Source organism: Doryrhamphus excisus, chromosome 14 (assembly GCF_030265055.1).
Source record: "Doryrhamphus excisus isolate RoL2022-K1 chromosome 14, RoL_Dexc_1.0, whole genome shotgun sequence".
Lineage (NCBI taxonomy): Eukaryota > Metazoa > Chordata > Actinopteri > Syngnathiformes > Syngnathidae > Doryrhamphus > Doryrhamphus excisus.
In genome coordinates this window covers 16,295,475-16,309,360 of record NC_080479.1, presented here as the reverse complement: position 1 = coordinate 16,309,360, position 13,886 = coordinate 16,295,475, and the positions used below count along the sequence as shown (strand labels likewise).

Here is a 13,886-nt window from a genome sequence, read left to right as displayed (position 1 = left end):
GCCCCTGGGCCACACTTTAGACACATCATGGCTCTTGTTTATTTGTTTATTATTTGAGTGTTTTTGCCCTTTTTTTAAAAAAAAAGGAAAAAGTTCAGTTTTGATTGGTTTATTTGGAAGGATCACCATTCCTAGCTCGGCATTTTTGGTTACCAGATTGTTCCCAAAATTTTATGAAACCTAGCATGTTGGCTAAGTTAAGCATGTTTTTTGGTTTCGGTTTGGGTTAAAAGAGCCGTTCAAAAGCTCTGACTCGTTCGCAAAGATATTTAATAGAAATTAACGTCTCTTTCTTTGCCTTGCCGATGCAACACTACACGACGAGGATCTTTCCACATGTCGGATAACAATCTAATTAACGTTTCAGATTCCCATTTACCAATATCAATTTGTATTTACTACAGTAAATTACATTTTGGATTTAAGAGAGAGCACTGGTCTTTTTTTTTTTATTTTTTTTTACATATACTTTTGTCTGCAGCTCAGGTGACTAGAGACTGTCGGACCGCACGATCACAAAGCCTCAGACCGTTGGGAATGTGATAAAGCAGCATATCAGGGCCACCTCGCTTCTCCAAAGCTAAAGTCACACCTCGCCTCTTTTAAATGCATGGAGTTTTCTTCAAGCTCAGCACACGACTCTGCTGCTTAATCCTGGCAGCCAGCATGGTGCCGTGTAGGCCTAATGCTGCAGTCTAGAGAGAGAGAGAGAGAAAAAAAAAATGTCTTTACACAATGGCAAATACACATATGTGATATATGTGATAAAACGCAGCATTTTTTGTTGTAAATGGTAAAACTCTGAGAAATGGTGTCGTACGCAAAACTATACATATACTGTGTACAATTTATATAGCATAAATTCTGATTTGTTAATATAAAAGGCCGTACCGGCGTATAAGCCATCATGTCCACGTCATAATAACTCACTTTAGAATATACAAACATGTACCAATATGAGTTTAAATGTAAAAAAAATATATAGTATCTATTTTAAAGACTTTTTTGTTAAATTATTACTCTTTAATTGAATCAAATTAATGAATTTATTTTTGGAAAATTACATCTTTTTTCCATTTATGCTGTTTTTTCTTTAATTTTCCAAGTACAGTATTTGAACTTTTTTGGCAATCAACATACAAACATGTACCAATATGAGTTTAAAATGTAAAAAATATATATTTTAAATTCTTTTTTGTTAAATTATGACTCTTTAATTGAATCAAATTAATGAATTTATTTTTGTAAAATTACATCTTTTTTTTTCCATTTATGCTGTTTTTTCTTTAATTTTCCAAGTACAGTATTTGACCTTTTTTGGAAATCAATATACAAACATGTACCAATATGAGTTTAAATGTAAAGAATATCTATTTTAAAGCCTTTTTTGTTAAATTATTACTCTTTATTGAATCAAATTAATGAATTTATTTTTGTAAAATTACATCTTTTTTCCATTTATGCTGTTTTTTCTTTAATTTTCCAAGTACAGTAATTGAACTTTTTTGGCAATCAATATACAAACATGTACCAATATGAGTTAAAAATATAAAAATATGCCAGGCCACAATGGTGCAATCTTTGAAATCTATGAAAATTATATTATTGATTATTTGTCTCATAATTATATTGGGTTTATTCTCATAAAAGTATGCCTTTTTGTTAAAATATTACTCTTTAATTGAATCAAATTAATGAATTTATTTTTGTAAAATTACATGTTTTTTCCATTTATGCTGTTTTTTCTTTAATTTTCCAAGTACAGTATTTGACCTTTTTTGGCAATCAATATACAAACATGTACCAATATGAGTTTAAATGTAAAAAAATATCTATTTTAAAGCCTTTTTTATTAATTTATTACTCTTTAATTGAATCAAATTAATGAATTTATTTTTGTAAAATTACATGTTTTTTCCATTTATGCTGTTTTTTCTTTAATTTTCCAAGTACAGTATTTGAACCTTTTTGGCAATCAATATACAAACATGTACCAATATGAGTTTAAATGTAAAGAATATCTATTTTAAAGCCTTTTTTGTTAAATTATTACTCTTTATTGAATCAAATTAATGAATTTATTTTTGTAAAATTACATCTTTTTTCCATTTATGCTGTTTTTTCTTTAATTTTCCAAGTACAGTAATTGAACTTTTTTGGCAATCAATATACAAACATGTACCAATATGAGTTTAAAATGTAAAAATATGCCAGGCCACAATGGTGCAATCTCTGAAATCTATGAAAATTATATTATTGATTATTTGTCTCATAATTATATTGGGTTTATTCTCGTAAAATTATGCCTTTTTTGTTAAAATATTACTCTTTAATTGAATCAAATTAATGAATTTATTTTTGTAAAATTACATCTTTTTTTCCATTTATGCTGTTTTTTCTTTAATTTTCCAAGTACAGTATTTGACCTTTTTTGGCAATCAATATACAAACATGTACCAATATGAGTTTAAATGTAAAAAAATATCTATTTTAAAGCCTTTTTTGTTAATTTATTACTCTTTAATTGAATCAAATTAATGAATTTATTTTTGTAAAATTACATATTTTTTCCATTTATGCTGTTTTTTCTTTAATTTTCCAAGTACAGTATTTGAACATTTTTGGCAATCAATATACAAACATGTACAAATATGAGTTTAAAATGAAAAAAATATTTATTCTCGTAAAATGATTGCCTTTTTTGTGAAATAAAAGCCTTTTTTGTTAAAATATTACTTTTTAATTGAATCAAATTAATGAATTTATTTTTGGAAAATTACATCTTTTTTCCATTTAAGTTGTTTTTTCTTTAATTTTCCAAGTACACTATTTGAACTTTTTTGGCAATCAATATACAAACATGTACCAATATGAGGTTAAATGTAAACTATAGGAAAGCAATCTCTGAAATATACGAAAATTACATATTTTTTTTGTCTCATAATAATATGGGTTTATTCTCGTAATTTTTTTTGTCAAAATATTACTTTTTATTTGAATCAAATGAATTAATTTATTTTTGTAATATTTTTGTAGTATCTTTTTTCAATGTATGCTGTTTTTTTCTTTAATTTTCAAGTACAGTATTTTAACTTTTTTGGCAACCTTATTATTCTAAAAAGGAACAAGTTTGTTGTTGTGCTTGTTTCTCATAATATCACGACTTAAAAAAAATTAATATTTCAACAAAAATTCCTCATAATATATCTATGATATTCTCGTAAAACTACAATAAAATTTTTCTCATTAGAATGCAACTTTTTTCTCTTAAAATTACTGTTGATTTTCCCATTTTTAATCAGATTTTATAATTTTCTTGTTAAATTATATATTTTTTTACAATATAAACAGCCATGAACCACAAATGGCCGACGGGCCACACCTTGAACACCCCTGGTATGCTTTGTAATTGCGCCATTTTCCATCTGCAAACAAGATCCTGTCATGCCGATACTTTGATATTAACTAAAATGTTATCGACTGCGGTTTATTTTTTTATTATACCGTATTTATTTGAAGGGAACTGCCTCAAAATGAGGCCAATAGCCAAGCAGTACGGTTATGGAAAAGACGGCATCCCGTGTTCTCCACTCCACTTTTTGACCTCCCTCTTTCACCCTTTCTCAGGTTCTACTCCTCGCCTTACAGCATCGCCACCAACCGCATGATCGCACAGACCTCCATCACGCCCTTCATCGCTGCCTCCCCCGTTTCCACATATCAGGTACGCCGTAAATACACTGCATTATGGGAAATGGCTGTGTTCTTTGTGCGTTCTTGTGTTTTTGTGAAATTGTAAGGATTTTTTTTATTTGTATATGGAGATAGCAGAGGAGAAAAAAAGGGGGGGGGGACAGGCTGCAAAACAGCGTGAGGTTATCTTTGCTTTTCTCTGATCATTTTCTCCACTACTCCAGCTGTGCACGATGATCGGGTCCAAGCACGACAGGCGTCTGAAAACAAGGCACAAAAAAATAAATAAAAGGAAGGAAGGAAGGAAGGAGAATGAATGAATGTGAATGAATGAATGAATGAATGAATGAATGTGAATGAATGAATGTGAATGAATGTGAATGAATGTGAATGAATGTGAATGAATGAGAATGAATGAATGAATGAATGAAAGTGAATGAATGAATGAATGAATGAATATGTGAATGAATGTGAATGAATGAATATGTGAATGAATGTGAATGAATGAATGTGAATGAATGAATGAATGTGAATGAATGAATGAATGAATGAATGTGAATGACTGAATGAATGAATGAATGTGAATGAATGAATGAATGAATGTGAATGAATGAATGAATGAATGAATGAATGTGAATGAATGAATGAATGAATGTGAATGAATGAATGAATGAATGAATGTGAATGAATGTGAATGAATGTGAATGAATGAATGAATGAATGTGAATGAATGAAAGTGAATGAATGAATGAATGAATATGTGAATGAATGTGAATGAATGAATATGTGAATGAATGTGAATGAATGAATGTGAATGAATGAATGTGAATGAATGTGAATGAATGAATGAATGAATGAATGAATGTGAATGACTGAATGAATGAATGAATGAATGAATGTGAATGAATGAATGAATGAATGAATGAATGTGAATGAATGAATGAATGAATGAATGAATGAATGAATGTGAATGAATGTGAATGAATGTGAATGAATGAATGTGAATGAATGAATGAATGTGAATGAATGTGAATGAATGTGAATGAATGAATGTGAATGAAAGAAAGAAAGAAAATCATCCATCAAGGAAAAAAAGTCGTTTTTTTGGCCAACCCGATCTTTTATGCAATAACGAATATATTTTTATTTTAACACTTTCTGAGTGAACTTCCATATTCTTCACAGCTTTTTAATGAAACAGACCAAACAGGAACGTGAAAATTGCTTGTGTGTGATGTCAGGGGTGTTAACAGTTTTCTGTCAGCCCGCATTTCACACGGCGGCCATCACGGAATCGAAACACGAAGCGGAGTTACCGCTCTGCCCCTTTCTTTGCGTTGGGAGACGCTATCGCTTAACATTAGTGCTGCTTGCTATGCAAGGGATGGATGCGACTGGAAGGGAAGGGGCGTGAAAGATAGGTGGAACAATGGGAACGACAGATGTGAGAAAGGAGAGTTGTGGTGGCGGTGGCGGCGGCGGTAGGATGGCGTTGCTGAAGGTTACTCCACCCACTTCCCTGACTCCAAACTATCCAGAAAGTACAGTGGAGAGGGAAAAGTGGCGTCTGAATAACCATCGGAAAGCACCTTTGAATTGATTTATTAGAAAAATGACATCATTCTATCATAATTGGAGTCTATCATAATAAGGACTTTTGGGTCAGAATCTGTCTATAGTGTCCCAACACTATCCACATTTACATGAGGAGTTTTTTTTGGTTTTGACTACCAAAACATGGTTAGAGGACTTTCGGGTCAGAATCTGTCTATAGTGTCCCAACACTAGCCACATTTACATGAGTTTTTTTTGTTTTGACTACCAAAACGTGGTAGAAGGACTTTCGGGTCAGAATCTGTCTATAGTGTCCCAACACTAGCCACATTTACATGAGTTTTTTTTTTGTTTTGTTTTGACTACCAAAACATGGTAGAAGGACTTTCAGGTCAGAATCTGTCTATAGTGTCCCAACACTAGCCACATTTACTTGAGGAGTTTTTTTTTGTTTTGACTACCAAAACATGGTAGAAGGACTTTCGGGTCAGAATCTGTCTATAGTGTCCCAACACTAGCCACATTTACATGAGGAGTTTTTTTTGTTTTGACTACCAAAACATGGTCGGACTTTCGGGTCAGAATCTGTCTATAGTGTCCCAACAGGTCAGAATCTGTCTATAGTGTCCCAACACTAGCCACGTTTACATGAGTAGTTTTTTTTTCCGACAGAGATGTCCGAGGGTGGAATCGAACTAGCTTTTTGGCCTGCGTTCTAACCACTCATCCACCATGCAGCTCTACGTCGATTATATTTGTCTAATATTGATACAACCAAGTTGTCTTTTATGTAATCCTACAATTCTGATGAAGTATTACTTTCATCAGAATTCAATGTTAGTATGAATTATTTCATTGTGTGTCTTTGGTTGAGCCGGAGAAACGCAAACATCGCCTGCATAAGCAAATAGATTTGGCTTAATTTCACAGTGCATCATGGCTGTTTAGGTACACATCCAATTCATGAGTTTGGGTTGGCTCAGGGGATTTATTGCTCTTAGCGCAGATTATTCCGTGTTTGTCTTTGTTTAATCAAATCATTTTAGCGGGATCAGTAGCCAGCCTGTGTGTTTGTCGGATACAAGCTGTCAAATTCTTTTCTCAAGCAAATCTAAAAGCTCAATTTGCTCATCTATTTCTGCGGAGTCTTAACTATGTCGCTGTGTCGGATCCTTAGGTACTTTGTTTCGGTCATTTAAGTCAAGTTCAGTCTTTTTGGTATTCCAATGCGATGCTATTGACGGATATTGGATTTGGCGGAATTTTGCCATGATTTTACAGATTTTTTTTGTTAAGCTGTCAAATTCCTTTCTCAAGCAAATCTAAAAGCTCAATTTGCTTATCTATTTCTGCGGAGTCTTAACTATGTCGCTGTGTCGGATCCTTAGGTACTTTGTTTCGGTCATTTAAGTCAAGTTCAGTTTCTTTGGTATTCCAATGCGATGCTATTGACGGATATTGGATTTGGCGGAATTTTGCCATGATTTTACAGATTTTTTTTTGTTAAGCTGTCAAATTCTTTTCTCAAGCAAATCTAAAAGCTCATTTGCTTATCTATTTCTGCGGAGTCTTAACTATGTCGCTGTGTCAGATCCTTAGGTACTTTGTTTCCGTCATTTAAGTCAAGTTCAGTCTTTTTGGTATTCCAATGCGATGCTATTGACGGATATTGGATTTGGAGGAATTTTTTGTCATGATTTTACAATTTTTTTTTTGTTTGTTTTTTTTGTCCACCAGGTCCAGAGTACATCATGGATGCCTCATCAACAATATGTTATGCAACCTACAGTAAGTAAACCATGACAAACTACTCGTTTTCTTGAGTTTTCCGTCCAAAGTGGTTGCCTTTCCTTGCTAACACTGGACGCTAGGTTATTCTTACACAAGGTCATTGAACGTGACTTTCAGAAAAGAAGGGTAAAAATATTTCAGTTGTCATATGAACAGACTTTTTGGCTTGGATTTGAACATGTTGACGATTGTTGCGCATCTTCTGGAAGACTTTTCCAGACTTTGGCAGCATGAAACCGAAACTGAGATGGTGTATGTGGCTCTAACATACTTTGGCATAAAAACTGTTTTAGAGTCTATTCTCTAAGTGATAGGTAACCAGTGCAGAGACCCGAGTACTGGACCAATATGGTCGTATTTCCTGGTTCTTAGTCAGGACTTTATCCTGTAAAACAGGGGTCTCAAACTCAATTTATTTGGGGGGCCACTGGAGCTAGGGTCTGGGTGAGACTGGGCCACATCAGGTTTTCCAAAAAAACAAAATGCATTTATTAAAAACAGAAAAATATACAAACTTTTTCATTGCTTTGGTTCTGATTTTCTACAAGAAAAGCTCTGATAAAACATTCCACTGTTCTCAAATATCTTAATTTTTATTTTTCTGCACAAAATAAGATGAAAAATAAATAAACAAATCAAGAATAAAGAAAATCAATCAATCAGTAATAAATAAATATAATAATAATAAAACGGCAAATAATAAAAACTTAAGAAACCACATATAGTTGGTGGGTAGACAAATTATTTTTTTCAGATTAAAATGAACAAAGCATTATTAGAGCCCTGTAGACATGACAAAACACGACTATAGTCACATTTATACTCTTTTTTTTATTTACAACATATTGCGCAACTGCAGGGTCTTGAGACACATGCTAACTCGCAAACTAGAGCGCTAGCGACCTAAACGGTAGCCTTCAAGTTATTTCCTTTAAACTTAAATAGCCAAAAACTTACCACTTCCACACGGATAGAGAGGATAACTATTAACAGTTATTTAACCTTTAACATGAATATTAATCAAACGTAATAATTTTTTCTGGGTACATGATACCATACAGCATCCATATCAAACTTGCGCGGGCCGCACTAAAATTAAACTTTCATATCAAGGCGGGGGCCTCAAACTAGTGTCCTGCGGGCCACATTTGGCCCGCGGGCCGTGTGTTTGAGACCCCTGTCCTATGTCCTACGATTGGTCATTTATATACATTTAGACATTTTTGGTGCAAGTAAACGTTCAAAATTATTTTATGGTTTACATTTTTGAGAGTCAACCGCTGATGACATCATAGGCAGGTGACAGAGCTGACTTCATTCCCGTTGCCGTTGTTTGGATGTTTTGCGATTTAAAAGAAATTGCATGAAGAACACAGTTGGATCCACGCAGTGTATCAATAATACAAAATATATGCAAACCAAGGTGAAATTATGGCATACATTTTTGACGTTAATCAAAAAATATGTTAACCAAGGCGGACACTAACTGAGGTTCACTGTATTTAAAAATAATAATATATGGGAAGGGCTGCACGGCGGTCGAGTGGTGAGCGCGCAGGCCTCACAGCTAGGAGACCCGAGTTCAATTCCACCCTCGGCCATCTCTGTGTGGATATGAATGTGAGTGTGAATGGTTGTCTGATTGGCTGGCCACCAGTCCAGGGTGTACCATATCAAGGCGGGGGCCTCAAACTAGTGTCCTGCGGGCCACATTTTTTAGCTCCCATTCAAATTCCCATGACTGGAAATATCGAGTCTTAGCAATACTACAACTACAAGAATAGCAGTAATACTAGAATAGCCCCGGTAATGGAGTAAGTAGGGAGGGTATTTTCAGCTTTAGCATTGATCCAAGTAGCGTAAGTGTTCTTGTTTGTTCCATAAAGGTTTTAAAACCTTCTGCCAGAGGCTTTGCCCGGGGCTTTTGTGTCCCCCCTAAAGCACATCCAGTGCACTTTGTTCTCCCTTTGCTCTTAGTTCATTCATTAAATGAGAGCAGGAATCGTTAATAGCAGAACGTTTGATTCCTTCATAACTTCTATCACAGATATTGAGTTTTGGCACTGTAAAAAATAACGTGGCATTGTAGAAAAAAATATGAAAAACATGCCATTAAATCAGATGTTCTCAACCTGGGACTCATATTTTCCAATGCTCATTAAGTCAGGAAATGCACCAAATATATTTTTTTAATCAAGTGAACCATATTTTAAAACTTTAATACACATAATGACGTGTCCAAAATGCATTTTATAGGAATTTATTAGAGCATTTTATTAACAAAATGAGGAGGAACATAACTCCAGGCATACAGAATAAATTTAATAGTGTTGCTAACCTCAATAACCTAAAACGGAGCCAAAAAAAAGTTGCAAGTGCTAGCATTTGAGAAAGGCAAAAATACTATTAAATTAAATAAAGTATACAAAATTACAGTAGTTAATTAGGAATGAACCCACAAAACCCTAACCGTTCCGCAGTAATGACAGTATTTTTGTGTACTTTACTGTAAAGTGAGACCAATTAAAGAACTAACCTAAAAAGTAACTTTAAATGCCCATTGTTGAATTTGTTATGCATGTAAAACCATAACCATAAAACTATAAAAATGTGTTTTGTCTTAACCAAAATTTTGATGTTAACCAAAAAAACATGCTAACCAGGGCATACGCTAACAGAGGTGCCATTGTATTCAAAGTAGTCTGTAATCATATGTATAATCGGAATTTTGCGATGTTGCGCCAGAGTTGGTTCAACCAATCCCTGCAAATTATGCACAATCGAACAATTTAGGTAAATTTTAGAAACGCTATGCACAGTGGAAGGCTGATCAATTTCCCGGTTTTAGTGGGTAGCCCTTTCTTGGCAGGTTTGTTGTGGTCTATGGTGATGGAGATTTGGATACATACTATATACAGTATATGTATGGTGCTTTGTGGGATTGTATCCATTAACAACTCATTTTAGAATGTTGATGTTACTGTTAAGCCATGGTAATGGTAATGGTAATGGTTTAATTTCATTTGAACATGCATCAGATTACAATTGAATGCATCACATAATCAGTTCACAGTTCCACATGTCCAAAAGGAGTAGGAAGAAGCAAAGCTTATTAAATCCTACCCCTCCATCTGGTACTTTTACAATCAGTAACTGTTACATTTGTTCACTTCCTGCTTTCCTAATATAGTTGAAATGTGTTTTTTTTACTAAAATTTTTGTCATAAAAAATTAAAGTTTTCTTAAATTAAAATTAAAAATTAAAAATTAAAAATTAAAAAAACAAAAAAACAAAAAAACAAAAAAACAAAAAAACACAAACTTAAATTATATTAGGAAAGCAGGAAGTGAACAAATGTAACAGTTACTGATTGTAAAAGTACCAGATGGAGGGGTAGGATTTTATAAGCTTTGCTTCTTCCTACTCCTTTTGGACATGTGGAACTGTGAAGTGATTATGGGATGCACTCAATAGTAATTTTATACATGTTCAAATGTTTAAAATTAAAATTAAAATTAAAATTAAAATTAAAATTAAAATTAAAATTAAAATTAAAATTAAAATTAAAATTAAAATTAAAATTAAAATTAAAATTAAAATTAAAATTAAAATTTTAGTCACGTACCGAAGTACGAGGTGATATGAGCATCCAATGACATAATGTGTACCATAGTAAGTGTCAATATAGTGATATATATAGCACATCATGACTGGTTCAAGACTCTTCATGTGGGTGTTGATGCTTCGCTAGAGTTGACTATTGTTGGTTATGTTAAATAAATGTATTAATAAGTCACACACTAACTACAAGTGCTTTCAACCAGTCTCATAATCCACAGCAGGCGATAGTCCCAGCCGTCATTTACCACTCAGACCATCCATCTCACTCCCACTCCCACTCCTGCTGTAGGACAGTGAAAATGTCATCTGGTCACAGCAGGTCAGCAAAACAGGCCGACACTCTCCCAGCCGCTCCTGCCCTGCACTCTCCGTCTTTAACGCAAGCGACCTCCAGTCTTAACTCAATCCACCTACTCTCTCCTTCCTTCACAGCGCCATTTTGTTTTATGGCAATACTGCTGGCTCAGCCGAAAACATGTCATCCAGATTTGGAGTTTTGGATATGATACGATAACATTGGGTCTGATCATTCAGAGCTGCTTTAGTTTAACATCTTATACCCATCAAAAGCACAGATTTTCAACTAATTAATTTTAATTTTAATTTTAATTTTAATTTTAATTTTAATTTTAATTTTAATTTTAATTTTAATTTTAATTTTAATTTTAATTTTAATTTTAATTTTTTTATGATAAAAATTAGATTTAAAAAATAATTAAAAAATTTTTTAAATTATATTAGGAAAGCAGGAAGTGAACAAATGTAACAGTTACTGATTGTAAAAGTACCAGATGGAGGGGTAGGATTTAATAAGCTTTGCTTCTTCCTACTCCTTTTGGACATGTGGAACTGTGAACTGATTATGGGATGCATTCAATTGTAATCTGATGCATGTTCAAATGAAATAAAACCATTACCATTACCAATTAACATAGCATGTTTTTGGAATGTGGGAGGAAACCGGAGTACAAATAAAAATAAATAAAAATAACAATAGTCGTAAAAAAAAAAAAAATTAGATTTAAAAAATAATAAAAAAAAAATTAATTATATTAGGAAAGCAGGAAGTGAACAAATGTAACAGTTACTGATTGTAAAAGTACCAGATGGAGGGGTAGGATTTAATAAGCTTTAGTTCTTCCTACTCCTTTTTGGACATGTGGAACTGTGAACTGATTATGGGATGCATTCAATTGTAATCTGATGCATGTTCAAATGAAATAAAACCATTACCAATTAACATAGCATGTTTTTAGAATGGGGAGGAAACCGGAGTACAAATAAAAATAAATAAAAATAACAATAGTCGTAAAAATGAAAAAAATTAAGATTAATAAAAAAAATTTAAAAATGAAACAAAAACATAAAACAAAAAAAAAACAACTTAAATTATATTAGGAAAGCAGGAAGTGAACAAATGTAACAGTTACTGATTGTAAAAGTACCAGATGGAGGGGTAGGATTTAATAAGCTTTGCTTCTTCCTACTCCTTTTGGACATGTGGAACTGTGAACTGATTATGGGATGCATTCAATTGTAATCTGATGCATGTTCAAATGAAATAAAACCATTACCAATTAACATAGCATGTTTTTAGAATGGGGAGGAAACCGGAGTACAAATAAAAATAAATAAAAATAACAATAGTCGTAAAAATGAAAAAAATTAAGATTAATAAAAAAAATTTAAAAATGAAACAAAAACATAAAACAAAAAAAAAACAACTTAAATTATATTAGGAAAGCAGGAAGTGAACAAATGTAACAGTTACTGATTGTAAAAGTACCAGATGGAGGGGTAGGATTTAATAAGCTTTGCTTCTTCCTACTCCTTTTGGACATGTGGAACTGTGAACTGATTATGGGATGCATTCAATTGTAATCTGATGCATGTTCAAATGAAATACAACCATTACCATTACCATTACATGGTCGGACACCCCTACAGAATGAAAACCACAATCTATTTTTCCTTCCCTCGGTGTGAGCTCCACCGTATTCATACTCACACTTTGAACGAAAAAAATATAGCCACAGTGGGACACATTTCTCTTTTCAATGTGTTCTGAATGGTTGGGATTTCAACAAGCCGCCAATGTCCTCGCACCTCTACTTGAAGCAATCGTGCTACAGATGGATCACACAGGTAGAATTTGAGTTCTCCACAGCACCTCTGATGATTACTTTTTTTTTCCCCACAAGAAAATATTTTAACTGACAGTTTTCCACAGGCCAAATTACATCCGGTCATACACACCATAACACCATTTTAGAACAGCTATATTTTTCTTCCTTGTTACTAAGTACACCTAAAATGATGCGGAAAAAGTGTATTAGTCAATGACAACACAACCACCACTACCACCACCACATTTTACTGTTGGTATGATGTTCTGGGATTTTTTGGTAGACAGCAGAATTTGTGGTTACGTTTATCACAGCAAGTCTTCCAGATCCTGAAAAAGCAAAACAGCCCCAGACCATCACACTACCACCACAATATTTTATTGTTGGTATGATGTTCTGGGATTTTTTGGTAGACAGCAAAATTCATGGTTCCATTTATCACAGCAAGTCTTCCAGAACCTGAAGCAGCAAAACAGCCCCAGACCATCACACTACCACCACGATATTTTGCTGTTGGTATGATGTTCTGGGATTTTTTGGTAGACAGCAGAATTCATGGTTCAAGTCTTCCAGATCCTGAAAAAGCAAAAAAGCCCCGCACCATCACACTGCCACCACCATATTTTACTGTTGGTATGACATTCTGGGATTTTTTGGTAGACAGCAGAATCCATGGTTCCATTTATCACAGCAAGTCTTCCAGGTCCTGAAGCAACAAAACAGCCCCAGACCATCACACTACCACCACGATATTTTGCTGTTGGTATGATGTTCTGGGATTTTTTTGGTAGACAGCAAAATTCATGGTTCCATTTATCACAGGAAGTCTTCCAGGTCCTGAAGCAACAAAACAGCCCCAGACCATCACACTACCACCACCATATTTTACTGTTGGTATGATGTTCTGGGATTTTTTGGTAGACAGCAGAATTCATGGTTCAAGTCTTCCAGATCCTGAAAAAGCAAAACAGCCCCAGACCATCCCACTACCACCACCATATTTTACTGTTGCTATGATGTTCTGGGATTTTTTGGTAGACAGTAGAATTCATGGGTCCATTTATCACAGCAAGTCTAGCAACAAAACAGCCCCAGACCAT

At 33.7% G+C, this 13,886-nt stretch overlaps 1 protein-coding gene across 7 annotated transcripts in view; it reads left to right on the top strand.

Annotated features, from left to right (window-relative positions):
• Positions 1-13,886, top strand: part of rbms3 (RNA binding motif, single stranded interacting protein) — a 296,873-nt gene that overhangs the window by 249,358 nt on the left and 33,629 nt on the right. For all 7 annotated transcript variants that reach the window (XM_058047024.1, XM_058047023.1, XM_058047022.1 and 4 more), the window contains 2 exons: positions 3,628-3,724; positions 6,985-7,035. In XM_058047024.1, the coding sequence (XP_057903007.1) occupies positions 3,628-3,724; positions 6,985-7,035 (148 nt within the window). The remainder of the gene's footprint in view (positions 1-3,627; positions 3,725-6,984; positions 7,036-13,886) is intronic.